Here is a 27,887-nt window from a genome sequence, read left to right as displayed (position 1 = left end):
CGTGTGAATGAACGCCGCCGTCTATTAGACGGCACCTTCATTAACAAAGACCATCCACGCAGTGCTTCCTAATTGCATACTAATGCTATGCATACAGGAGTCACCTGTGAGGGCATCTTGTGGCCAAATAGTAAAATTAAATCTACTTTTTTTTTTTTCAATACAGGATCCTTTTTTACCTTATTTATACATTTTAAATTAACCCCTGACCTCCCACACTCCCCAAAAGTTACCACTTTTTTATTATTTTTTTTAAACAAAAAAAACCCCAAACTGTACAAATAATAATAATAAAAAAAAATAGTTTCCTTAGGTACTGAACTTTTTCAATATGTATGTAAAGAGGGTATATTACTATTACTTTATATATTATGGGCTTGTAATTAGGGATGGACGCAAAAATGAAAAAAATGCACCTTTATTTTCAAATGAAATGTGTGGGTTTTAATTATGTTAGCATGTATTATTTTAAAACTATAATGGCCGAAACCTAAGAAATATTTTTTTTTCATTTTTTTTATTTTACCTGTTAAAATACTTTTAGGAAAAAAATAATTCTTAGCAAAAAAGTACCCCCCGAAGAAAACCTAATTGGTGGTGAAAAAAAAAACAAGATATAGATTATTTTGTTGTGATAATAATAATAATAATAATAATAATAATAATACATTTATAGGCAAATTAATGGAAGAAGCACTGACAGGTGAAAATTGCTCTGTTTTTTTAAGGGGAAAAACCCTTTGAGGTGAAGTGGTTAAAGAGACCATGAAGCCACTATAAAAAGCAGTTTTTAAGTCTTATTTAGTTTAAGGATCATTCCCAGACCTAAAACGCTGCTATCCCGCGGCAGAACAAGGGTTTTACAACCCTCAAATCCTAGGACAAAAATCCACGACTTTCAAAGTCGAGGATTTTGCCACCCACAGAAGCAAAGCTTACCGCTGTTGCTCTGCCTCCATTCGTGTCAATCCACCACGGATCTCCGCCTCTACCATGTCCCTCTCAGTGAAAGAAGCCTGAGAGGGGCGGGGAGAGGCGTCAATCAGCGGGGATTGATGCAAGGAGAGGCAAAGCTACTGCAGAAAGCTCTGCATCTACCAGGAAGCGCTCCCCGGTTTTTGAGCCGGGGATTTTAGGGTAATAAAACATTCATTCGGCAATGGGAATGGGGCGTTTTAGGTCTAGCAATGATCCTTAAACTAAATAAGAGGTAAAAACGTCTTTGTAAATTGGCTTCAGTCTCTCTTTGAACTAGAAGGTCACAGCACAGTTGTGCATTCTGGTAGTGTTATTGACGTTACAGAGAGACTTGACAGTGAAAGAATTTCTCAAGAAAGAAAGATCAGGGGCCATATGAAATTAACTTTTTCTCCTGAGTAGGTGGTATTTTTAAACTCGTCAATAAAATGCCTTTTAGGCAAAAGCAATACTGAAAATAATTTTGATAGTACTTTATCATTTACTTTTTGGTACTTTTTTAGTTGAAAAAGTACTGGAAAGTTATTTTAAATAGAAGATGAAAAATTATCTTCTAGGAGAAAACTCAGGTGAAAAAGTGAATTGCATATGGTCCCAGATGTGCAAACAAAAATATGTGTAGAATGATATGTGTACAAAAAGCTCATCACTAGGTTTTGCCTTCAGAGTACTCTTAACCTCCTTGGTGGTAATCCCGAGCTAGGGTCAGGGCGGAAAACCACAGCTAAGAGCGGTAATCCCGACCTCTGCTCTGGGTAGCCGCCGGAGGCTGTGTGCAGAGTATAGCACGCAGCGGGCGTTTCTATATACCTCCCGGAGGATCCCGACGTCGGACGCCATTCTTCTTCATTTCCGCCGGGGCTCTGCTTCCTCCTGGCGAGAGCGCCTGCTGTCGTCATGACGACAGCCAGCAATTTCACTTTAGAGTTGCAGGGCCCCCTGGAGGATGGAGGCATAACTGCAGCGCTGGAGCCAGGGAGGTGAGTGATTGTAAAACTGCTGCAGATCTCCCAGGCAGCATGATTTTTTTCCCAGGTGTTAGGGTCTGAAAGCATGCAAAAAAAATTGCACTGCTTTTAGCCCCTAAAATCCCGAAAGAATCATAATGCCAAGGGGGTTAAAAGCAAACAAGTGAATTGTCAAGTATGGCAAAAGGAGACACCAATTAAATGAGAAAATATTGATAACCAACTATAGAAATTCTCCGTTATTTAAAAATATGTACATAAGAATACACACACGCAAACACAGTAAAGAAGTACCTTTTCTGATTCAACAAAATGAGTAGCAATTCCAGCATACTGTACATCTCTTCCTTTCAGTCTGAATCCAGTAAGAGCTAAAAATAAGCCAATTTTTCCAGGAAGCCGGGGTAAAAAATACCCTCCTCCAACATCAGGAAATAGTCCTGTAATTAAGCGTAAAAACCTAAATCAAAGTTGACCATGTTGCAGTAAAGGATACAACAACAACAGAGCATTTGTAAAGCACTTTTCTCCTGTAGGACCCAAAGCGGATACAGCATATACCATAGTCATAAAACAAATATTTCAGACACATAGTATAAAAATCAGTTTGATCATACAGTGGATTTGTGAGTGCATACAGGAAGGGGGGAGATTATTTTTGTAGCTTTCAAGAATCTCCAAGGCCTGTAGGAACCTAAAGATCTAATTGTGGAAAAATTGGTTTTCAAGCATGTAGGAGTCACATTTTCCAAACCATGTCACTGGCTCTTTATTACAGAACAACTGTAAATATAAACATTTGTATTTATCAACGAATACTTACAAAAATAAGTAATATCTCAACCCCCCAGGTGTAGCCAGGTATAGATGCCCCCAGTATAGCATAGCCAGGTCTAGTTGCCCCCAGTATAGTTACCCAGCTATAGGTCCCCCCCAGTGTAGGTAGCCAGGCATAGTTGCCCCCAGTATAGGTTAGCTAGGTGGGTGCCTCCAGTAGAGGGCAGCATGTATGGTTGCCACCAGTATAGGTTAGATAGGTAGGTGCCTCCAGTATAGGTTAGATAGGTAGGTTACCCCATTATAGGTTAGATAGGTATGTGCCTCCAATATAGGTAGTCAGTATAGTTGCCCCCAGGATAGGTTAGATAGGTACAGTGCTGTCCATAATTATTCATACCCCTGGCAAATTTTGACTTAAAGCGGCATAAAACCCTGACATAATATTCAACAAAAACATGTTTTCTTAGTTTTTATATGCCATACGGTTATCATATTTGCTTTTGTGCATAAGTATTATTATTCATTTAGAAATTATACGTTCCCAAAGTACACTTTTTTTTTCTCTGAGAGCTGACTTATTTTATTTATAACTGCTTTATTCATGTTCTAACATAAGCAGAAATGCTTTCTGATTGTCTGACTTTGTTCAGCAGAGCCCGCAGTGACAGAGAAGTGTTTATTTACATTCCTCACTTGATACAATTAAATACAAGATACCATTATCTGCACTTCTGATGCATCCAGTTTTGCTGGCAGGGAACTTCTAAGTCATGTGTGTAACCCTTCGAATGTTGTTCTAGTAAAAAAAATGCTGGTTGTATATATTGCTGTAAATAATCTATTCGAGCAAAGAAGAAATGCTGGGTTTCATTCCGCTTTAAAATTACTTTTATTCAGCAAGCAAGTCATTTTTTGACGGGAAATGTCTACCAGTAGACAATAAGACAATGTACAATGTAGAAAAAAATTCTCAGCTTTTATTTACATTTGAGCTAAAAGTGTCCAATCCAAAATTATTCATACCCTCTTCAATAACCAACAAAAAAAACAAAAAACCTTTATTAGCTATTACAGCAATGCAATGCTTCCTATAATTACAGACCAGCTTTTTGCATGTCTCTACAGGTATTTTTGTCCATTCATCTTTAGCAATGAGTTCCAAATCTTTCAGGGTGGAGGGTTGTCTTGCCATCACCCTGGTCTTTAGCTCCCTCCACAGATTCTCAATTGGATTCAAGTCAGGACTCTGACTGTGCCACTCCAAAATGTTAATGTTGTTGTCTGCTAACCATTTCTTCACCACATTTGCTGTGTGTTTTGAGTCATTGTCATGCTGAAATATCCAGTGGTGCCCAAGGCCAAGTTTCTCTGCAGACTGCCTGATGTGAGAATCCTCATGTATTGCTCCTTTTTCATGGTGTCGTTTACTGTGATTAGGTTCCGTGGTCCATTGGCTGAAAAACACCCCCCGGCATTATGTTCCCACCACCATGTTTGACAGTCAAGATGGTGTTCTTTGGGTTGAAGGCTTCTCTTTTTTTTACGCCAAATGAAGGAAACATGGTGACCAAACAATTAAATTTTTGTTTTATATGACCGTAACACAGACCAGAAGTCTTCTTATTTGCCCAGATGAGCATTTGCAAAGGCCCAGCGAGATTTTGTGTACCTTATCTGGAGAAATGGCGTCCTCGGTCTGCATCCGTGGAACCCAGAAGTGTGCAGTGTCTGTTGGATTGTCTGCCTTGAGACATTGCCACCAGCAGAGCCCAGATTCACCAGGATTGCCTTGGTGGTGATCCTTGGATTCTGTTTCACCTCTCACTATCGTCCTGGCCAGCACAGGTGTCACTTTTGGCTTACGACCCTTCTTCTGAGATTTTCCACAGTGCGGAACATCTTGTAATTTTTAATATGTTTAATAATTTTTTAATCCGAAGTGAATTATCCATGCAGCCCTCAAATCCCACCTCCACACCTCTCATTGACTGCTCTCTAACTGCCTTCTCTCCACTCTCTGAATATTCTCTCTCCTCTATAATATCCAAAGCTAATCTAACCACCTGTTCTTTGGATCCTATCCCCTCCCATTTCATTCCGCAGCTATCCTCATCTATCATGCCTGCACTAACATCGCTATTTTACCTGTCCCTCTCCACTGGCATCTTTTTTGTCCCCATTCAAAAAGGCTGTTGTGAAACAACTACTTAAAAAAACCATCTCTAGATCCTACCACACTCGCCAACTACCGCCTAGTGTCACTTCTCCCATTTGCATCCAAATTACTTGAACACCATATACAGGGGTTGGACAAAATAATGGAAACACCTAACATTTTGGCATCATAATCTTTGAACAGGTTTTAAGCAATCAAAACTTGACATATGTTCCTTTTTTTTGTTTATTATTTTTGTTATTTGATATGTTTAATTAAAATAATTGTTTTTTACAGATATTTAAACAAAAGTTGGTTATAATTGATAAAAATGGCAGATCTCTCAGACTTTGAAATAGGCCAAATTGTTGGTGCTCGTATGGCAGGGGCTACTGTAACAGAAACTGCCCAAATGCTTGGCATTTCAAGAGGTACTGTTTCAAAAGTAATGACTGCCTTTGAAAGAGAAGGAAAAATGTCCTCAGCAAAGCACAGTTGTGGCCTAAAGTCGAAGTTGTCTGAGAGAGACAGTCAGACTCTAAATCGAATTGTTAGAAAAGCTCGTGGCTCCTAAAATCACTGCAGAGCTGAATTAACACCTACAGAACCCAGTTTCCACAAAAACTGTTCAACGAGAGCAGCATAAATCTGGATTCCATGGAAGAACTGCAATTAGAAAACCTCTGCTCTCAAAGACAAATGTTTCAAAGCGTTTAGAGTGTTGTAGAAACCACCAGAATTGGTTCCTCGAGCAGTGGAAAAATGTGATTTTCTCTGACGAATAATAGTTTACCTTATTTCCAACCTCCGGCTGAGCGTACGTTTTAAGACAGCCGAAAGAAGCATTTCATCCAGACCAGGGGTGTCACTCCAGGCGAGAAAACCTGTGGCTTCATGGGGGGGGGGGGGGGGCATGAAGATAATCGTAATGTGGCAGCTTCTCACCAAAAAATAATCGTAATGCGGCAGCGTTTCACCAGAAATTACACTTATTGTGACAGCGTTTCACCAGAAAATACACAATGCTGGCAGGGTTTCACCAGTAGAGATAAGACCAGCACCATCCAGTAATTATAAGCTCTTTTATTGGCAATCCACAGCTATAAACACAACGTTTCAGGGCAGCCGCCCCTTTATCAAGCTGAGCTGTTAGTCATCAACTATATACTGACAACATATCACCTTATATACCTAACATGGTGAAAAGGTAACCAATCACAAATATTCTCACATGTCATCCAATCCTAAGGTCCGTCCTCAGAGCGGACCTAATGGGGAACTATACTGTTACCTTACAATAGGTACGTTCAAATGCGGAAACACCCACCTCCCAAACACTTACCAAGGAGCAGCGCTGCGCAGGAACACGTCCAAGTCAGGAAACGCCTGGCTGTCACTCCCAGCAGGCCGCCCGACCAGCGGACCTGATGGGGAACTTGTCAGCGTGACGTGGGGTGGGCGGCGACTAAGCGCCGCCTCCCACGTTGTCCTGACTACGGCTAGTGGAGGCGGAGGAAACCTCCGCTCTCCACAGCAGATGTTAAGAGGCACGCCCTCACAACGCTGGCCAATGGGAAGTAGACTTCCCTTGTAAACAAAGTCACATGTCATGCAGACTCGCATGACATGTGAAACGTAGCTGAATAACCCACATCTACTATATCTAGAAGGACCTATCAGGGTAAGGAAGGATAAGTTGTATCAATATATTTGAACAACAATAAAGATTATCAATACAATGCTGCCGGAGTATCATTTAAAGGGGCTAGATCAAAGAGCACCACCATTACACTTGGTAGCCACCAAGTCACTGTATACTATCACTGTATATTTTCCATTGGACCTACCCATATACATGTATATATCTATAAGTACAGGAAGGCATCAAGGACCAAATAGTCAAATGAAAGGCAATAAATCTAGCTCTCGATTTAAACCTCGAGGCTCCATTGTATCAAGTCTCTTGGCAAGTGGGGCCAGTATAGAGTCCATACCCGCCACTATGGGTCGGCCCAGCGGATTATCCAGCCGGGTCGACCCATAGTGGCGGGTATGGACTCTATACTGGCCCCACTTGCTAAATACCTTGACCAAATCCTCAGACCTTATGTGGTGTCTATGAAATCCTATTTGAGGGACACACATGTTTTTGAGCATTCTTAAAAATATGTCACCTATAATTGGTGAATGTATATTGGTGACTATGGATGTAGAGAGTTTGTATACCTCCATCCCACATGATGGTGGGATGGAGGCAGTACAATATATGTTGGAGACTACGTCTGATATGTCTACACAACAAATTGGTTTCATCTGCAAACTGTTGGAGATTGTTTTGAAGTTCAATTACTTTAGATTTGAGTATGAATTTTATATGCAAATTAGGGGCACAGCTATGGGGTCGAATGTGGGGTCCCATTGGCCAGCGCTGTGAGGGCGTGCCTCTTTACATCTGCAGTGGAGAGCGGAGGTTTCCTCCACCTCCACTAGCCGTAGTCAGGACAATGTGGGAGGTGGCACTTAGTCACCGCCCACCCCACGTCATGGTGGCAAGTTCCCCATCAGGTCTGCTGGTCGGGCGGCCTGCTGGGAGTGACAGCCAGGCGTTTCCTGACTTGGACGTGTTCCTGCGCAGCGCTGCTCATTGGTAAGTGTTTGGGAGGTGGGTGTTTCCGCATTTGAACGTACCTATTGTAAGGTAACAGTATAGTTCCCCATTAGGTCCGCTCTGAGGTTGTTTCACCAGAAAATTCACAATGCAGCAGCGTTTCACCAGAAAATACACAATGCGGGCAGCGTTTCACCAGAAAATACACAATGCAGCAGCATTTCACCAGAAAATACACATAGGCAAGGCTTTCATGAGGCACAAAGTGGGACAGAAGGAGGCACAAGGGGACTGAATAAGGCAAACAAGGAGGCACAGAGGGACAGAAGGAGGTATGAGGGTCAGAAGAAGTCACAAAGGAGGACAGAAGGAGGCACACAGGGGGACACAAGGAGGCACAATGGGCAACAAAAGGAGGCACAATGGGGGGCAGAATGAGACACAAAGGAGGACAGAAAGAGGCACAGGGGGACACAAGGCCAAAAGGAGGCAAGAAAAAGGACAGTGGGAGGCACAGGGGAACTGAAAGAGGCACACAGGGGTGCAGAAGAGGCATAAAGGGGGCAGAAGAAGGCACAAAGGGGGGCAGAAGGAGGCACAATGGGAGACAGATTGAGGCACAAAGGGGGACAAAAAGGAGGCACAGGAGGAAAGAAGGAGACACAGGGGGATTAAAGGAGGAACACAGGGGACAGGAGGAGGCACAAAGGGGGCAGAAGGAGGCCCGATGGGGACAGAAAAAAAACACAAAGAGGCTAGAAGGAGGCACAGGGAGACAGTAGGAGGCACAAAGGGGAACAGAAGGATGCACAAAGTAGGACAGAAGGAGCCGCAAAAGGGTGACAGAAGAAGGCAGAGGGGGATGTAAGGAGGCACAGGGAGACAGAAGGAGGCAGAGGGGGACAGACAAAGCCACAGGGAGACAGAAAGCACAAAGGGGCACAGAAGGAGGCACTGGGGGACAGAGGAAAGTGCAGGGGACAGAGGTGGCACATGGGGACCAAAGAGGCACATGGAGGCAGAATGAGGCACAAAGGGAGACAGAAGGAGGCACATGAGGACAGAAGGAGGCAGAGTGGGACTGAATGAGGAATGGGGGGGGGGGGGGCAAAGGTAGCACAGGAGAACAAAGAAAGGTACAAGAAGAAAGGTACAAAAGGACATAAGGATGCACAGGGGGACAGATGGAGGCAGAGGTGGCACAGGGGGGCTGAAGGAGGCACGTGGAGACAGAAGGAGTTACAAAAGGAGACAGGAGGCATAAAGGGGGACAGAAGGATAAACAGGGGGCCAGACATGTCACAAGGGACTGAAGGAGGCACAAGGAGATAGAAGGAGGCACATGGTGCCCCCAGGACCAATGGCACTCCAGGCAATGGCCTGTACTGCCTATACCTAGAGGCGCCCTTGATCCAGACTGCCTACTTTCGACCATAAAACATGGTGGGGGTTCTGTGATGATCTGGGCTGCTATTTCTTGGAAATCCGCCGGGACAATGATTTCCCTTCATGGAAGAATTAACAGCCGAGACTATTTAGGAATTTTGGGCGACCAAGTTAATCCTATGGTTCAAGAACAGTTTCTGGAGGGGAATGCCATCTTTCAAGATGATAATGCCCCAATACATACAGCTAGAATTGTTAAAGAATGGCTCGAGGAACGTTCTAATGAAAATAAGAATCTCATCTGGCCACCACAATCCCCAGACCTCAACATTATTTATGGTCGTTTTTAGAGATTCAAGTAAGAAGTCAATGTCCGCCGCCATCATCTCTAAAAGAACTGGAGGGGGTTTTAACTGAAGAATGGGCAACAACTCCTTTGGAAACAATTACAATTTGTCTGAATCAATACCTCGGAGAATTGAGGCTATAAGTGCTGCAAAAGGTGGACCTACACCATATTAAAATATATTTTGTTGATTTTCAAGGTGTTTCCATTATTTTGTCCAACCCCTGTACATGCAGAATTAAGCCATTTTTTATCTGCTAACTCCCTACTTGATCAGTTCCAGTCTGGCTTTTGCTCTAAACACTCCACAGAGACTGCCCTTATTACAGTGGCCAAAGATCTTCTTACAGCTAAATCCAAAGGTCAATTTCCCATACTCATCCTTCTTGACCTGCCATCAGCATTTGATACTGTCGACCCCACCTTACTCCTACAAATACTTTTAAATGTAGCAATAAAGGGCCTCGCTCTCGCATTATTATCTTCCTACCTCTCTGGAAGGTCCTTCACAGTCTCCTACTCAGATCAGATCTCTTCTCCTCATGCTTTGTCTGTCGGGTTCCTCAAGGCTCTGTCCTTGGTCCCCTCCTCTTTTCCATCTACATGCACGGTCTTGGTGACTTAATCAACTCATTCGGGTTTCAATACCACCTGTATGCAGACGATACACAACTGTACCTCTCGGCCCCAGACCTTACCGCCCTCCTCAAACATGTTCCAGACTGCTTGTCTGCTATATCCTCCTTCATGTCCTCTCGCTTCTTAAAACGTAATATGAGTAAAACAGAAGTAATCATTTTTCCAATGTCTCTGTCCACCTCTCTGCCTGAAGTTACAATAAATGTTAATAACACTCCCATAACTTCAGTTCCCAAAGCACGGTGCTTGGGGGTAATATTTGACTCATCTCTCTCTTTTATTCCTCATGTTCACTCCATAACCAGCTCCTGCCATCTCCAACTCAAAAACATATCTCGCATCTGACCTTTTCCCACTCAAGACACAACTAAAATGTTAATACAGGTTCTCATATCTCGTCTAGACTACTGCAACATACTACTTTGTGGACTACCGTCTAACAGACTGGCCCCGGTCCAGTCAGTACTGAACTCAGCTGCTCGTGTCATTCATCTTTCTTCTTGATCTTCCTCAGTTGCCCCTCTCTGTCAAGCTCTGCACTGGCTACCAATTAACCAGAGGATCCAGTTCAAACTTCTAATGCTAACCTACAAAGCTCTCCACAATCTCTCTCCCCGATACATAGCCTCACTAATTTACAGATACAAACCCAATCGTAATCTCAGATCTACACATGATCTTGTTGTCCTCCTCTAGAATTACCTCCTCACATTTACGTTTACAAGATTTTGCACGCGCTTCAACCCTCCTCTGGAAAGCCCTCCCACAACACATCCATCCCTCACCAACCTTTGTTACCTTTAAACGCTCTCCAAAAACGCATTTGTTCCGACAAGCATATGCGCTACCTTAGGCCACTTCCCTTTGTCCTAAGACCAAATTGCACCACTACTAGGTATCCTAAAACACACTGCCTCTATATATTTGTTGTATACTACCCCTCCTCTTGCCCCCCCCCCCCCCCCGCCCCCCATTCCCTTTAGATTGTAAGCTCGCAAGGGCAGGGCTCTCTCACCCTTTTGTGTCTTGGAAATCATTATACATTTTATTTATCATGTTACTTTTATCACTGTAATTACCAATTCTGTATTTTGTATTCTGTATTTTACATCATTTTGTCACTAATTATGTATTTTGTATATTGGTGTACACCATTGTCTGTATTATTATGTACCCCATGTTTGTTTCTTACTTTGTACAGCACCACGGAATATGTTGGCGCTTTATAAATCAATAATAATAGTACTTTGCACTGCAGCCACTAGAACTTGAAAACATTTAGAAATGGCCTTGTAGCCCTTTCTTGACTTGTGAGCAGCCACAATGTGCAGCCGCAGGTCCTCACTGAGCTCCTTTGTCTTAGCCATGACAGTCCACAAACCAACTGCAGAGAGCTGCTGTTTTTTTACCTGTTGAGTGGTTGAAAACAGCTGTTTCCAATTAATCAGGGTAATTATGATGCTTTAGAACAGCTTGGATTATTTGGAATGGTATAGAACTTTGGATTTTCCCACAGACTAACAGTTTGGGAAGGGTATGAAAAATGTTGGACTGGATACTTTTTGCTCTAATGTAAATAAAAGCTGAGCTTTTTTGTTTTCCATAATAATGCCTCTTGTACATTGTCGTCTTATCTTTTGGGAGACACCTATGTCATTTCCCGTCAAAAAATGTCTTGCTGGTTGAATAAAGGTAACTTTAAGTCAAAATTTGCCAGGGGTATGAACAGCTCTTTAACATTAGAAATCAAAGTAAGTAAACTTACAGGAAACAACCCATACACAAAGAGTACAAATAACATGGAGCTTAATTGACCAGAAAAGTAGGGAGAAGAGGGTGATCATGGGATAAAATACTCCAAAATCTAAGGATGTTAACTGAAATCATTCAGGACAAGAGACATTTTCAACCACCCCCCCCCCCATTTGTAGTTTACCCACGGCTGCCACACCTTTTTAAAGCAGGGAATAGTGTCACCTATTCTGGCACTGATGTGTGTTGTTTCCATTGGGAGGGGATGTAGACTTTTGCTGAGGAAAGTACATGTTACGCCAGTTTATGAGTGGTATGCTTCATACCTTGGTGTTTAATTCCTATAAGGAATATTGTGATGTCTTTATGTCTTTGGTGATCAGTTTATTTAATAGACTAGAGAGGAGGCCCAAAAATCTAGTCCAGATTGCCAGGACTATTGGGCAGTCCCTCCAGATATGAATCAGAGAACCAACACTATTACAACCTCTAAGTCAGAGGAAACTGTAGGAGATATCTGGGACAGCCTTTGGGGGACCAAATATGTGCGATGGAGTAGACAAAGAGAAACCTCCATGGCAGAAGTTTGTGGGCTCCCTTTGGAGAGAGTTTGGGAGGGAGTCAAGGATTGCGTTGGGCAATGATGAATTAATTAAGTGGTGCAATTGAAGACCTCTAAATGATTCTGATTGCAGGGGATGCAAGTTGTCCGACATCTAGATATATGAAGGTAGTTTGCCGATAATTAGCAATTTAGAAAGAGTGGTTAGTGGTTATGTTTACTATTTTCCACCAAAGGAAGGCCAGAACATCCAAGCCAGAGGGAAGTCTGGGTTACCGAACAATTTGGTTAGTGGGGGAAGTCAGAGATTGGAGCTTAAAGGTGAACCTAATGCAATGCAATACTCTGAGGGTATGGGCAGTAACGAGGGCCAGTCTCTGGATTGAGGTAACAGGTGTTTTGAGGGACCAGATTATGCCCTTCCAGGTAATAGGGGATAACAAGAAGTTTTCACTTGGTATAAATGAGAGGGAGTTGAGTGACTTGGAATACCCTATAATATTTGATGAGATTTGGATCAGACAATCCTCCATCCAGTTTGTGCAACATCATGATCCGTTTAGATATGCAAGGCTTCTTATTTGCCCAAATAAACTTAAAGGGAATCAGAGAGGAATGGTTTGGTAAAATAGAAAAAATATTTTATACATACCTGGGGCTTCTTCCAGCCCCATAAGCCTGGACCGCTCCCATGCCGCCATCCTCCGCTTCCTGGATCCGCCGGTACCGGGCCCGTCACTTCCGGCGGAAGCGGCCAATTGTCCGCATCACAGGGCTCCCTCCACACCCGTACGCATGCGGCTGCACAGTAAGCAGCCACACGCGTACCTGTATGGAGGGAGCCCCCTGTGATGCGGAGAATTGGCCGCGTCCGCCGGCCGACTCGCGGCAATGACAGGACCCGGTACCGGCAGATCCAGGCAGCGGAGGTTGGCGGCGTGGGAGCAATCCAGGCGTATGGGGCTGGAGGAAGCCCCAGGTATGTATAAAAGCTTTTCTTCATCCTCTCTGGTTCCCTTTAAAAATGGCTATCTGCAATTCATGTATTTCTTCCAACCTGTCTGTAAGGATTGCATGAACATGATGCATTGCACATTCTGTATAGCACATGAGACCTGCAATAAAACAAATGTCACTGTTTAGGAAATAGCGGAAATACAAAAGCCAGGAATAAATGAATAAAGATTGTTTATTGACTAATAGAAGGAACATAAATAAGAAACGTTATCAGCAATGTACATTGTCCTCATGGACAGCAATATAAATGAATGCAACAACAACCAGGTAATCAAAATAAGAAAATATGCAACTACAGAATGGAAACCATAATCTGGACTAGTAGTTGCATTCAGAGATATACAGTACTGTATATACTAAGTAGAGATGGGCTGGAGGACATGGCCCGGATGGCTAACTGAGAAGACGTTTGGTGTGGAGCTCTGCTGCCCTTGTTCTCCAGTATATACAATTTCTGCAGATAACCGGGATTATTACAGCCCAAACTTACCCTGACACACTTGATCAACCTTGTGACTAAACTGGCTGAGTGGTGTGATCCTCCGGTGGGAGATCTGGAAGATAGAGACGCTCGTCTCTCTGATTGGGACTCGGGTACTGATCCGTCTTGTGGTAGAACTACTCCACCGTGCTATACTCCCTTACGAACAGCCAATGTCGCAGAGAAATAAAAAGGCTGAAAAGAATAAGTCACCGGAGCGACCTCCTGTCACCCCGAGTGCCAGTAAACCAATGGTCAAACGAGATTAAGCGCTAGCCCCAGAAACAGAGGATTATGAGCAGGATGCCTTCCCACCTTTTGTGGAGAACATCATGGAGGTGATAAGGGCATCCCAGAATGCTGTCACGGCCTAAATTGATCACCTTGATGCTGGAATGGGGCTCCTTAGGCAGGACATGGCAAGAATCCAGGAACGGATCACCGAAGTGGAGTGGCGCTCATCTGACAAAGAAGATCGGGTGAGAGAACATCAAACTGCCATCCCCGATATGCAGAAGCGTATAAAGGCTTTAGAGGACAAAGCCAAAAGATGTGGAAAATATAAATCGCTGTAATAACCTGCGACTAAATGGTCTTCCAGAAGGCAAAGAGGACAAAGATATTCCGGCATTTGTAGAGCAGCTTTTTCCCAACACTACCTTTTCCCCCTTGTTCGCTAATGAACGAGCCCACAGAATACCTAGCAAGCGCGGACTGCCTGGATCCCCGCCACGTGCCCTGATATTCGAACTACTCAGTTACAAAGACTGGGAGGCACGTTTGCTGGCAGCGCGGCAGGCGGGAGAACTTACCCTGGATGACTCTCAATTGATGCTTTTCCCCGACTACTTAATGAGCATTCAAAAAATGCGGCGATCCTTTGCTCAAGTGAAGACCAAGCTACGAGAGCGAAACTTCACATACTCTATGATGTTCCTGATGAAGTTGAGAATTAAACTTGAGGATTCAGTTCACTTCTTTGAGAAGCCTGATGAAGTTCTTGCCTGGCTAGAATCTTTGCTGAATAAGCCAGCTTAATTTGAGATCCTCCTTTTCTTTTACATCATGCCTCATCGTAAGTACTAACTTAACTGTTTATAGGCACAAATACATGTTATTCTGATCTATCGCCTTGTTGCTACTTTACTGATTCATAAAGATAGATAACTTCAGTGAGTAGAGTGAGAATTACTCCTCAATCTCAGAGCGCGCGCACCCGTTTGCGCATGCGTGCGCGCGCATAACTATGCGCGCGCAGTACTGTGCGCATGCGCACCGCGCGCAGCGCCAAACGCCGTGCAGGAAGAGGGACTACAAGGACCAGAGAGCCCCCACGCGTGCGCACTAGAGGACGCCCCCGAGAGTTCCAAGGAGGACCCCGATGGTGAGTATGACATTGCCCCCCTCCCAGGGGCAACCTCCGGGTGCCCCTAGGACCCGGTTTGCCAGGGAATCTCTTGTGGAATTGTTTGACCAACCTAGGGGCATGTACATTTCGGGCAGGTTCCCATGAGTTCTCCTCCAGGCCAAATCCCCTCCATTTGATGAGATACTGAAGCGACTGTCTAATTCTTCTGCTGTCCAGTATCTTCTCCACCTCAAATTCTTCCATACCGTCAATCACAACTGGTTGTGATGGATCCGAGGAGCGGCCTGGAAAGCTATTTGGAATCACCCTCTTCAAACTGGAGACGTGGAACACGGGATGCACCCGGAGTGAAGTAGGCAAAGTAAGTTTGAACGCTACTGGGTTGATTTGTTTGGATACCGGGAAAGGCCCAATGTACCTGGGCGCCAGTTTCTTGGAGGCACAACGCAACTTAAGGTTCGCGGTGGAGAGCCAGACCAGGTCTCCGGGGGCGAAGACTGGACTCTCTTTCCGTCGACGGTCAGCAAACCTTTTCCCCTTCTTCTGGGCCTGTTTTAAAGTATCATGGACAGTGTTAATGTTGTCCTTAATGGCAGAAATCCTTTCTTGGGCTCCGGGACAGACAGAGGTAAAGTTCACATCAGGTAAGAATGAAGGATGAAAACCGTAGTTGATGAAGAACGGTGACTGCTGAGTAGAGGAATGAATGGAATTATTGTATGCAAATTCTGCCGTGGCCAGCAGTGGGTACCAATCGTCCTGAGAGGCAGAAGTAAAGCACCTTATATACTGCTCCAGGGTCTGGTTTGTCCTTTCAGTTTGTCCATTGGATTGTGGATGGGAACCCGAAGAAAGGGAGACCCTAATTCCCAGACCCCTACAGAGTTCTTGCCAGAATTTGGAAGTGAACTGGGTGCCCCGGTCAGATACGATGTCCTCAGGTAAACCGTGGAGTCTGACAATTTCCCTCACGAAGGCTTGAGCTGTCTCTGCAGCAGACGGAACGTGTTTGAACGGCAGGAAGTGAGCCATTTTGGAAAAACGGTCAACAATGACTAGTATAGTAGTAAACCCCTCTGAAGGTGGCAGATCCACCACGAAATCCATTGCGATGGCTTTCCAAGGTTGTGTTGGCACCGGAAGAGGTTTTAGAAGACCCCATGGTCGGCCCCGAGTGGTCTTAGAACGGGCACAGACCTCACAAGAGGCCACGTATGACTTGCAGTCCTGAGATAGTTCAGGCCACCAGAAGTTCCTCTGTACTAGGTCTTGCGGCTTATGAACCCCAAAGTGTCCAGCCAATTGATTATCATGGCAAGCTTGCAGGACTGACAAGCGAGTCTCGGAGGGTACAAAGATCTTCCCTTGAAATAAGTAGAGTCCTTCTTTAAGTGGTAAATCCGGGGGCGAGCTCAGGCCCGCAGATGCTTGTCTGATAGAATCCATCAGGTTGGAATGCAGGAGCAGGAAATGCTGTGGAAACAGGATGTTTTCAGGTGATGACCCAGGGCCTGACTCGGACTGGTACATGCGGGACAATGCGTCTGGCTTTATATTTTTGGATCCGGGACGGTAGGTCAAGTGGAAGGTAAACCTGGAGAAGAAGAGTGACCACCTAGCCTGACGTGGTCGGAGTCTCTTAGCAGTCTTGAGGTACTCTAGGTTTTTATGGTCTGTAAGTACCAGTATGGGATGTTCAGCACCTTCGAGAAGGTTTTGCCACTCCTCCAGAGCTGCCTTGATGGCCAAGAGTTCCCGATCCGCCACGTCATAATTCCTTTCTGAAAGATTCAATTTCCGAGAGAAGAAGGCAACTGGATGGAGGACCGCCTTAGGACCGAAGCGTTGGGAGAGGATTGCTCCAATAGCAACTTCGGAGGCGTCTACCTCCAAGACGAAGGCTTTGGTGGGATCGGGGTGTTGAAGGATGGGTGCTAAAGTGAAGCACGACTTTAATCTTTCAAAAGCTGACTGGGCTTCTGGAGTCCAGCGGAAGGACTGACGGGTACTGGTCAACTGAGTAATGGGTGCTACAATCCGTGAGAAATTTTTGATGAACCGTCTATAAAAGTTGGCGAATCCAATGAAACGCTGTATGGCCTTCCTATCAGCAGGTACCGGCCAATCAAGGATTGCCGAGACCTTCTGGGGATCCATCTCCACTCCTTCCGGGGAAATCTTTAGACCCAGAAACTGGATGTTAGTTTTATGAAACTCGCACTTCACGGGTTTAGCGTAAAGTCCATGGGTTCGGAGACGGGCCAAGACCCGTTTTACATGACTATAATGGGCCTCCTGAGAAGGTGAGAAGATAAGGATGTCATCTAGATAGACCACCATGAAGTTGTCAATATAATCCCTGAAGATATCATTGACGAAGTGTTGGAAAGTGGCTGGAGCATTGCACAAGCCAAACGGCATCACAAAGTACTCGAAATGTCCGAAACGAGAACGGAAAGCCGTCTTCCACTCATCTCCTTTGCGGATCCTGATCAGGTTGTAGGCCCCTCTCAAGTCAAGCTTGGAAAAGATGCAGGCTGATCCAAGTCGCTGAAACAAATCAGGCATCATTGGTAGAGGGTATCGGTTCTTAATGGTTATCTTGTTCAGATCCCGATAATCGATGCAGGGACGAAGGGAACCATCCTTTTCAACAAAGATAATCCCGGCCCCAGCGGGAGACGTAGAAGGTCGGATGAACCCCTTTTTGATATTTTCCTCTATGTACTCCTTGAGGATCTGGGTCTCGGGTTCTGATAATGGATAGGTTCTGCCGAAAGGGATGGGAGCACCTGGCTGGAGGTCAATCGGACAGTCATAAGGGCGGTGTGGTGGAAGAGCATCCGCCTTGGACTTGTCGAAGACATCTAGGAAGTCGTGATAGACTCTTGGGATAATGTCCTTCTTGGGTGAGTCCATACAGAACAAGGACCCAGCTCGAGGGAAACAAGAACGAAGACAGTAGTTGGAATTGAAGGAAACTTCACGAGAAACCCAATTAATAATAGGGTTGTGAGTTCTCAGCCAGGGCATCCCCAGGATGACCGGAAATAAGGGAGAAGGCAGAAGGTCGAAACTCAAGTATTCTTGATGTTCTCCCTGGATGGAAACAAGGAGTGGTAGTGTCTCGGAGACAATAGGACCGGAGCAAATAGCAGATCCATCTGCCAACTGAATGGATAAAGGTTGACTTTTGCGGCGGACAGGGAGGAGTAGTTGCTGTGCCAGTTGAACATCCAGGAAACAAGAGCAGGCTCCCGAATCCACTATGGCCTCAATAGTTGCAGTCTCTCCGTGTGGGCCCTGTAATGAGAGAGTAAGCGGGACATAAGAGGAGGCCAGTGGAGGAACAGGAAAACCACTAGCACACACCACTAATTCAGGCTCACCAGGTGGTCTGACTGGGCAATTGTTGCGGAAGTGTCCGGAGGCCCCACAGTACATACACAAGTTGGATGATCTCCGACGTTGCCTCTCCTCTTGTGAAATAGCTGGTCGGGCAAGGCCAATCTGCATGGGTTCCGGCTCATCCGAAGTCACGGGAACGGGAGGTATCGGAGCAGATAAAGTCTTGGGAGTAGGTATATTCCAGGCCGGTCTGACTGAACCGGAGCGTTCGGCTCGTCTCTCCCTCAGTCTTCTGTCAATTTGGATAGAGAGACGAATGAGCTCCTTTAGAGTGCCTGGTACCCCAACCCTGGCTAGTTCATCTTTAAGGGCTTCTGAGAGACCCTGGCGAAACTGAAAGCTCAGAGCGGAGTCATTCCAATCGACGTCTGCCTCCCAACGACGGAAGTCCAAGACATAGTCCTCGACAGGTCTCCTTCCTTGTCGCAGGGCTTGGAGCGCGTTTTCAGCCGACGCCGCTCTTCCTGGATCATCAAAGACCTCAGACATGGTCTCAAAGAAGGTGTCGAGGGTCAGTAAAGCCGGGTGCCGCTGTTCCACCAGGCGAAGGGCCCATGCCTGGGGTTCTCCTTGCAGGAGGGAGATGACTGCTCCCACTTTGATCTCCTCGTTAGCAAAGGTGCGAGGCAAAAGCGAAAAGTGAAGCCGGCAAGCACTCTGGAACCATCTGAATTTGGATCGATCCCCTGAAAACCGTTCCGGTAAAGGTAACTTGGGCTCTGGAAGCAATGCTGCGGCTCCCTCTCCTAGGCCCGGAGCGGGTTCGTTATGAGCCGGAGGAACAGCTGCTTGAGCAGGGACTGCAGGAGGAACCAAGACAGGAGCAGGGGCACGCAGTTGGTCGCGGATCTCCTGGTATCCCTTCTGTACTTCGTCCATGGAGACTCGAAGTTGGGTAACCAGGTCGTACAGGATCTCCACCGGGGTACGAGCTCCACTAGTGTCCATTATGGCTGCTCGTTACTGTTCGGAACTGACTGGAATTCTCTTCAGTCCCTGTTGACCTTCCCACGATGGAAGAGACTTTACCCAGTAGTGGAGTCTAGGTGACCACGGGTCTTCACGCACACCCCCTTGAGGGGGATGCAGGACCACACTCCCAGGAAGGAATTGTGGAACTTCGCCGCCTAGTGCCCTACCAGGTCACTACTGGGATCGCCTCAGCAAGTGGTTGGGAGAACAGAGACACTAATTGTGGAGCAAGCGTGGTCAGACAAGATCCGGAAGTCCAGGCAAACAGAGATCAGCAGTAGTTGGGGTCACAAGCCAGGGGTCAGGGCAGGCGGCAGACAACGGTAATCCAGAAGACAGGCCAAAGGTCAGGGCAGGCGGCAGACAACGGTAATCCAGAAGATAAGCCAAAGGTCAGGGTAGGCGGAGATCAGGAGTAGTCGGGGTCACAAGCCGGGGTCACAACAGGAGATCAAATCAGAATATCAGTAGAACTGGAACAACGATTCACCAACAGGCTAACCAAACTGATAAGAACGAGCAGTACTGCAGTTAGGGGCAGTGCTGCTTTTATACTGTGTATTGGCGCCGAAATTAGCGGTCTGCGCAAGCGCAGAGCGCGCGCACCCGTTTGCGCATGCGTGCGCGCGCATAACTATGCGCGCGCAGACGCGCGCGCGCACAGTACTGTGCGCATGCGCACCGCGCGCAGCGCCAAACGCCGTGCAGGAAGAGGGACTACAAGGACCAGAGAGCCCCAGCGCGTGCGCACTAGAGGACGCCCCCGAGAGCTCCGAGGAGGACCCCGATGGTGAGTATGACATCACTACTCCTCACAATGAATTGGTCTATATCTTGTTTTTTTCCGCCACCGATTAAGCTTTCTTTGGGTGATACATTTTGCTAAGAATTATTTTATTCTAAATCCATTTTAACAGGAATATTAAGAAAGGAATTAAAAAAAAATCATTATTTCTCAGTGTTTGGCCATTATAGTTTGAAATTAATACATGCTACCATAGTTAAAACTAGAGTTGGGCCGAACCTCCGATTTTCGGTTCGCGAACCGGGTTCGCGAACTGTCGCGAAAGGTTCGGTTCGCGTTAAAGTTCGCGAACCGCAATAGACTTCAATGGGGATGCGAACTTTGAAAAAAAAAAAAAAAGTATGCTGGCCACAAAAGTGATGGAAAAGATGTTTCAAGGGGTCTAACACCTGGAGGGGGGGATGGCGGAGTGGGATACATGCCAAAAGTCCCCGAGAAAAATCTGGATTTGACGCAAAGCAGCGTTTTAAGGGCAGAAATCACATTGAATGCTAAATGACAGGCCTAAAGTGCTTTCAAACATCTTGCATGTGTATACATCAATCAGGTAGTGTAATTAAGGTACTGCTTCACACTGACACACCAAACTCATCGTGTAACGCACCGCAAACAGCTGTTTGTGTAGTGACGGCCGTGCTTTACTGGTGCGCACCATGGCGAGAGTGCAGGTTTTGGTGGCTTTACAGCCCATATGGTCACCTGGCTGATGTAGCTGAATGACAGAACAGTGACTGTCCAGCTGATCAAATTTGGTCTGACCACAATGAGGCAACGACCTTATTATCGTGGGTGTGCCCCCCGAGACACTCATCTAGGCGCCGGTCATTGCTCCATTGTGATACGCAAGCCCCTTCACCACGGCAAGGTAATGATCACGAAGGGGAATGGGCGCATGTACATGCCTTTTCTTTTGTTGTTGCAGCTGCCCGCAGTGCAGCCAGAAAAATTAGGCAGTCATGTACACGCACCTGAAAAATTATTACAGCGGCCGCTGCTAGCAGCGGCCTAAAAAATTCAGCAATCCGCCTGGAGTCCCGGACCCTGTTGGTGGTGGCGGAGAAGGTAGTCAAGCGGCCTGCAGGCAGACATGCTGTGTGGAGGGACTGGGAGCGACTTAGTCTTCTTGGGGCAGGCCAGGCAGCCAGTCACACGGCGTGCAGGCAGAGATGCTGTATGTGCGGGGACTGACTTAGTCTTGGGGCGGGCAGCAGCCCTCCGGGATCCATGCCTCATTCATTTTGATAAAGGTGAGGTACTTAACACTTTTGTGACTTAGGCGACTTCTCTTCTCTGTGACAATGCCTCCAGCTGCGCTGAAGGTCCTTTCTGAGAGGACGCTTGCGGCAGGGCAGGAGAGAAGTTGGATGGCAAATTGGGACAGCTCTGGCCACAGGTCAAGCCTGCGCACCCAGTAGTTCAAGGGTTCCTCATCGCTGTTCACAGCAGTGTCTACATCCACACTTAAGGCCAGGTAGTCGGCTACCTGCCGTTCCAGGCGTTGGTGGAGGGTGGATCCGGAAGGGCTACGGCGAGGCGTTGGACTAAAGAACGTCCGCATGTCCGACATCACCATGAGATCGCTGGAGCGTCCTGTCTTTGACTGCGTGGACACGGGAGGAGGATTAGTGGCAGTGGTACCTTGCTGGCGTTGTGCCGTCACATCACCCTTAAAGGCATTGTAAAGCATAGTTGACAGCTGGTTCTGCATGTGCTGCATCCTTTCCACCTTCCGGTGAGTTGGTAACAGGTCCGCCACTTTGTGCCTGTACCGAGGGTCTAGTATGTGGCCACCCAGTACAGCTCATTCCCCTTGAAGTTTTTTATACGGGGGTCCCTCAACAGGCAGGACAGCATAAAAGACAACATCTGCACAAAGTCGGATCCAGTACCCTCCATCTCCTCTTGCTCTTCCTCAGTGACGTCAGGTAAGTCAACCTCCTCCCCCCAGCCGCGAACAATACCACGGGAAGGTTGAGCAGCACAAGCCCCTTGCGATGCCTGCTGAGGTTGTTCTCCTGCCGCTGTCCCCTCCTCCTCCTCCTCCTCCTCCCCCAAAGAAACACCTTGCTCATCATCCTCTGAGTCTGATTCGTCTTCTGCACACGACTTCTCTTCTTCCTCCTCCTCCCCCCTCTGTGCTGCCGCAGGTGTTGAGGAAACAGCTGGGTCTGATGAAAATTGGTCCCATGCCTGTTCCTGCCGTAACGGTTCCTGGTCACGCTCATTCACAGCTTCATTCGCCACTCTACGCACAGCACGCTCCAAGAAGTAAGCGTAGGGAATTAAGTCGCTGATGGTGCCCTCACTGCGGCTCACCAGGTTGGTCACCTCCTCAAACGGCCGCATGAGCCTGCATGCATTCTCCATCAGTGTCCAGTTGTCGGGCCAGAACATCCCCATCTTCCCAGACTGTTTCATTCTACTGTAGTTGTAGAGGTAGTGGGTCACGGCTTTCTTCTGTTCTAGCAGGCGGGAGAACATGAGCAGGGTCGAGTTCCAGCGAGTCGAGCTATCGCAAATGAGGCGTCTCACCGGCATGTTGTTTTTGCGCTGAATTTCCGCAAAGCATGCCATGGCTGTGTAAGACCGCCTCAAATGCCCACAGAACTTCCTGGCCTGCTTCAGGACATTCGCTAAGCCAGGGTACTTTGCCACAAATCTTTGAACCACTAGATTCATGACATGTGCCATGCAGGGTATGTGTGTCAGCTTCCCCATATGCAAAGCGGCAAGCAGATTGCTGCCGTTGTCGCACACCACGTTGCCTATCTCCAGGTGGTGCGGGGTCAGCCACTCATCCACCTGTTTCTTAAGAGCAGCCAGGAGAGCTGCTCCAGTGTGACTCTCCGCTTTGAGACAAGCCATGTCTAAGATGGCGAGACACCGTCGTACCTGGCATGCAGCATAGGCCCTGCGGAGCTGGGGCTGTGTAGCTGGAGAGGAGAACTGCCACTCAGCCAAGGAGGAGGAGGACAGCTAAGAGCATGTAGCAGGAGGAGAGGAGGTGGCAGGAGGCCTGCCTGCAAGCCGTGGAGGTGTCACAATTTGGTCCGCTGCGCCCTGCTTGCCATCGTTCACCACCAGGTTCACCCAATGGGCTGTGTAGGTAATGTAGCGGCCCTGCCCGTGCTTGGCAGACCAGGCATCCGTGGTCAGGTGTACCCTTGACCCAACGCTCTTCGCAAGAGATGACACCACTTGCCTCTCAACTTCACGGTGCAGTTAGGGTATGGCCTTTCTCGAAAAATAAGTGCGGCCTGGCATCTTCCACTGCGGTGTTCCGATGGCCACAAATTTACGGAAGGCCTCAGAGTCCACCAGCCGGTATGGTAACAGCTGCCGAGCTAACAGTTCCGCCACGCCAGCTGTCAGACGCCGGGCAAGGGGGTGACTGGCCGAAATTGGCTTCTTCCGCTCAAACATTTCCTTCACGGACACCTGACTGCTGCTGTGGGCAGAGGAGCAGGAACCGCTCAAGGGCAGAGGCGGAGTGGAGGAGGGTGCCTGTGAAGGTGGAAGGGAGAAAGCGGCAGAAGCAGATAATGCACCTGATGGAGGAGGAAGAGGAGAAGGAGGGTGGCTTTGCTTTTGTGTGCTGCTGCTGCTTTTGCTCAGGTGGCCATCCCATTGCTGTTTGTGCCTTTTCTCCAGGTGCCTTCGTAAGGCACTTGTCCCTACGTGAGTGTTGGCCTTTCCACGGCTCAATTTTTGTTGGCAGAGCGAACAGATGGCTTTGGTCCGATCTGAGGCACACACATTAAAAAATTTCCACACCGCTGAGCCACCCTGGGATGTGGGCATTATGGGGACCTCAGCAGCTGATGCTGAAGGGCAAGTTGGCTGGCTGTACATAGGTGGCAATACATGGTGCCGGACACTGCCACCAGCTGTTTCTGACGAAGAGCTGCCCCAGCTTCTTTCAGCCACTTCTCTCCTCCTCCTACTCTCTGACTCCCCCTCTGAACTGTCCCCCTCTTCATCTCCTCTATTGGGTACATACAGAGGATCCCTATCATCGTCATCATCGTAATCATCCTGCCCAGCTTCGCTTGCCTCAGACAAATCCAAACATGCACCAACATCAGTAGGTCCTTCATCCTCCTTACACGTTACATCCATAATGTTGCCGCGTAACTCAGACGTATGAGCTGGTGAAAATTCATCTGGCTGTAACAACAATGGCTGTGCATCAGTGATTTCACCACTAAATAATTCTTGCGAAGTGTCAAATGCAGCGGAAGTGGTGCTAGTAGTAGCACTGGTGGCTGAGCAAGATGAGGTGTTCTGTGTCGCTAAATACTCAACCACGTCCTGACAATCTTGGGAGGTGATGGGACGTGCCTTCTTCCGAGCACTGTACTGTGGGCCAGGTCCACACGAAATTACATTTACACGACCTCGCACAGACCTGCCGGGTGGCCTTCCTCTGGCTCTGCCACTACCTCTTCCTCTACCTGTTTTGTCCATATCGGGTATGCACGGAGTGGTATATCACACTGCGTGCACTCACGTAGGTAGGTGGGTTCACTTAACTGCACAGGTATGCGCACTGATGCGGTGGGTTCACTGAACAGAACAGGTATACAGTGGCGGGTTCACAGAACAGGTATGCAGTGGCTGGTCCACTGAACAGAACAGGTATGCAGTGGCGGGTTCACTAAACAGAACAGGTATACAGTGGCGGTTCACTAAACAGAACAGGTCTGCAGTGGCGGGTCCACTGAACAGAACAGGTATGCAGTGGCGGGTTCACTTAACTGCACAGGTATGCGCACTGATGCGGTGGGTTCACTGAACAGAACAGGTATGCAGTGGCGGGTTCACTAAACAGAACAGGTATACAGTGGCGGGTTCACAGAACAGGTATGCAGTGGCTGGTCCACTGAACAGAACAGGTATGCAGTGGCGGGTTCACTAAACAGAACAGGTATACAGTGGCGGTTCACTAAACAGAACAGGTCTGCAGTGGCGGGTCCACTGAACAGAACAGGTATGCAGTGGCGGGTTCACTTAACTGCACAGGTATGCGCACTGATGCGGTGGGTTCACTGAACAGAACAGGTATGCAGTGGCGGGTTCACTAAACAGAACAGGTATACAGTGGCGGTTCACTAAACAGAACAGGTATGCAGTGGCGGGTCCACTGAACAGAACAGGTATGCAGTGGCGGGTTCACTAAACAGAACAGGTATACAGTGGCGGTTCACTAAACAGAACAGGTATGCAGTGGCGGGTCCACTGAACAGAACAGGTATGCAGTGGCGGGTTCACTTAACTGCACAGGTATGCGCAGTGATGCGGTGGGTTCACTGAACAGAACAGGTATGCAGTGGCGGGTTCACTAAACAGAACAGGTATACAGTGGCGGTTCACTAAACAGAAGAGGTATGCAGTGGCGGGTCCACTGAACAGAACAGGTATGCAGTGGCGGGTTCACTTAACTGCACAGGTATGCGCACTGATGCGGTGGGTTCACTGAACAGAACAGGTATGCAGTGGCGGGTTCACTAAACAGAACAGGTATACAGTGGCGGTTCACTAAACAGAACAGGTATGCAGTGGCGGGTCCACTGAACAGAACAGGTATGCAGTGGCGGGTTCACTTAACTGCACAGGTATGTGCACTGATGCGGTGGGTTCACTGAACAGAACAGGTATGCAGTGGCGGGTCCACTGAACAGAACAGGTATGCAGTGGCGGGTTCACTAAACAGAACAGGTATACAGTGGCGGATCACTGAACAGAACAGGTATGCAGTGGCGGGTTCACTTAACTGCACAGGTATGCGCACTGATGCGGTGGGTTCACTGAACAAAACAGGTATGCAGTGGCGGGTTCACTAAACAGAACAGGTATGCAGTGGCGGGTCCACTGAACAGAACAGGTATGCAGTGGCGGGTTCACTTAACTGCACAGGTATGCGCACTGATGCGGTGGGTTCACTGAACAGAACAGGTATACAGTGGCGGGTTCACAGAACAGGTATGCAGTGGCGGGTCCACTGAACAGAACAGGTATGCAGTGGCGGGTTCACTAAACAGAACAGGTATACAGTGGCGGTTCACTAAACAGAACAGGTATGCAGTGGCGGGTCCACTGAACAGAACAGGTATGCAGTGGCGGGTTCACTTAACTGCACAGGTATGCGCACTGATGCGGTGGGTTCACTGAACAGAACAGGTATGCAGTGGCGGGTTCACTAAACAGAACAGGTATGCAGTGGCGGGTCCACTGAACAGAACAGGTATGCAGTGGCGGGTTCACTTAACTGCACAGGTATGCGCACTGATGCGGTGGGTCCACTGAACAGAACAGGTATGCAGTGGCGGGTTCACTAAACAGAACAGGTATACAGTGGCGGGTCCACTGAACAGAACAGGTATGCAGTGGCGGGTTCACTAAACAGAACAGGTATGCAGTGGCGGGTCCACTGAACAGAACAGGTATGCAGTGGCGGGTTCACTAAACAGAACAGGTATACAGTGGCGGTTCACTAAACAGAACAGGTATGCAGTGGCGGGTCCACTGAACAGAACAGGTATGCAGTGGCGGGTTCACTTAACTGCACAGGTATGCGCACTGATGCGGTGGGTTCACTGAACAGAACAGGTATGCAGTGGCGGGTTCACTAAACAGAACAGGTATACAGTGGCGGTTCACTAAACAGAACAGGTATGCAGTGGCGGGTCCACTGAACAGAACAGGTATGCAGTGGCGGGTTCACTTAACTGCACAGGTATGCGCACTGATGCGGTGGGTTCACTGAACAGAACAGGTATGCAGTGGCGGGTTCACTAAACAGAACAGGTATACAGTGGCGGTTCACTAAACAGAACAGGTATGCAGTGGCGGGTCCACTGAACAGAACAGGTATGCAGTGGCGGGTTCACTTAACTGCACAGGTATGTGCACTGATGCGGTGGGTTCACTGAACAGAACAGGTATGCAGTGGCGGGTCCACTGAACAGAACAGGTATGCAGTGGCGGGTTCACTAAACAGAACAGGTATACAGTGGCGGATCACTGAACAGAACAGGTATGCAGTGGCGGGTTCACTTAACTGCACAGGTATGCGCACTGATGCGGTGGGTTCACTGAACAAAACAGGTATGCAGTGGCGGGTTCACTAAACAGAACAGGTATGCAGTGGCGGGTCCACTGAACAGAACAGGTATGCAGTGGCGGGTTCACTTAACTGCACAGGTATGCGCACTGATGCGGTGGGTTCACTGAACAGAACAGGTATACAGTGGCGGGTTCACAGAACAGGTATGCAGTGGCGGGTCCACTGAACAGAACAGGTATGCAGTGGCGGGTTCACTAAACAGAACAGGTATACAGTGGCGGTTCACTAAACAGAACAGGTATGCAGTGGCGGGTCCACTGAACAGAACAGGTATGCAGTGGCGGGTTCACTTAACTGCACAGGTATGCGCACTGATGCGGTGGGTTCACTGAACAGAACAGGTATGCAGTGGCGGGTTCACTAAACAGAACAGGTATGCAGTGGCGGGTCCACTGAACAGAACAGGTATGCAGTGGCGGGTTCACTTAACTGCACAGGTATGCGCACTGATGCGGTGGGTCCACTGAACAGAACAGGTATGCAGTGGCGGGTTCACTAAACAGAACAGGTATACAGTGGCGGGTCCACTGAACAG

General features: G+C 47.6%; 1 protein-coding gene across 4 annotated transcripts in view; it reads right to left on the bottom strand.

The window, feature by feature from the left end:
- Nucleotides 1-27,887, bottom strand: part of HIBCH (3-hydroxyisobutyryl-CoA hydrolase) — a 1,291,623-nt gene that overhangs the window by 423,441 nt on the left and 840,295 nt on the right. For all 4 annotated transcript variants that reach the window (XM_068244938.1, XM_068244939.1, XM_068244937.1 and 1 more), the window contains one exon: nucleotides 2,241-2,386. In XM_068244938.1, coding sequence (XP_068101039.1) covers nucleotides 2,241-2,386 — 146 coding nt within the window. The remainder of the gene's footprint in view (nucleotides 1-2,240; nucleotides 2,387-27,887) is intronic.

This window comes from Hyperolius riggenbachi, chromosome 7, assembly GCF_040937935.1.
Source record: "Hyperolius riggenbachi isolate aHypRig1 chromosome 7, aHypRig1.pri, whole genome shotgun sequence".
NCBI lineage: Eukaryota > Metazoa > Chordata > Amphibia > Anura > Hyperoliidae > Hyperolius > Hyperolius riggenbachi.
This window is presented reverse-complemented; position numbering and strand designations above follow the sequence as displayed.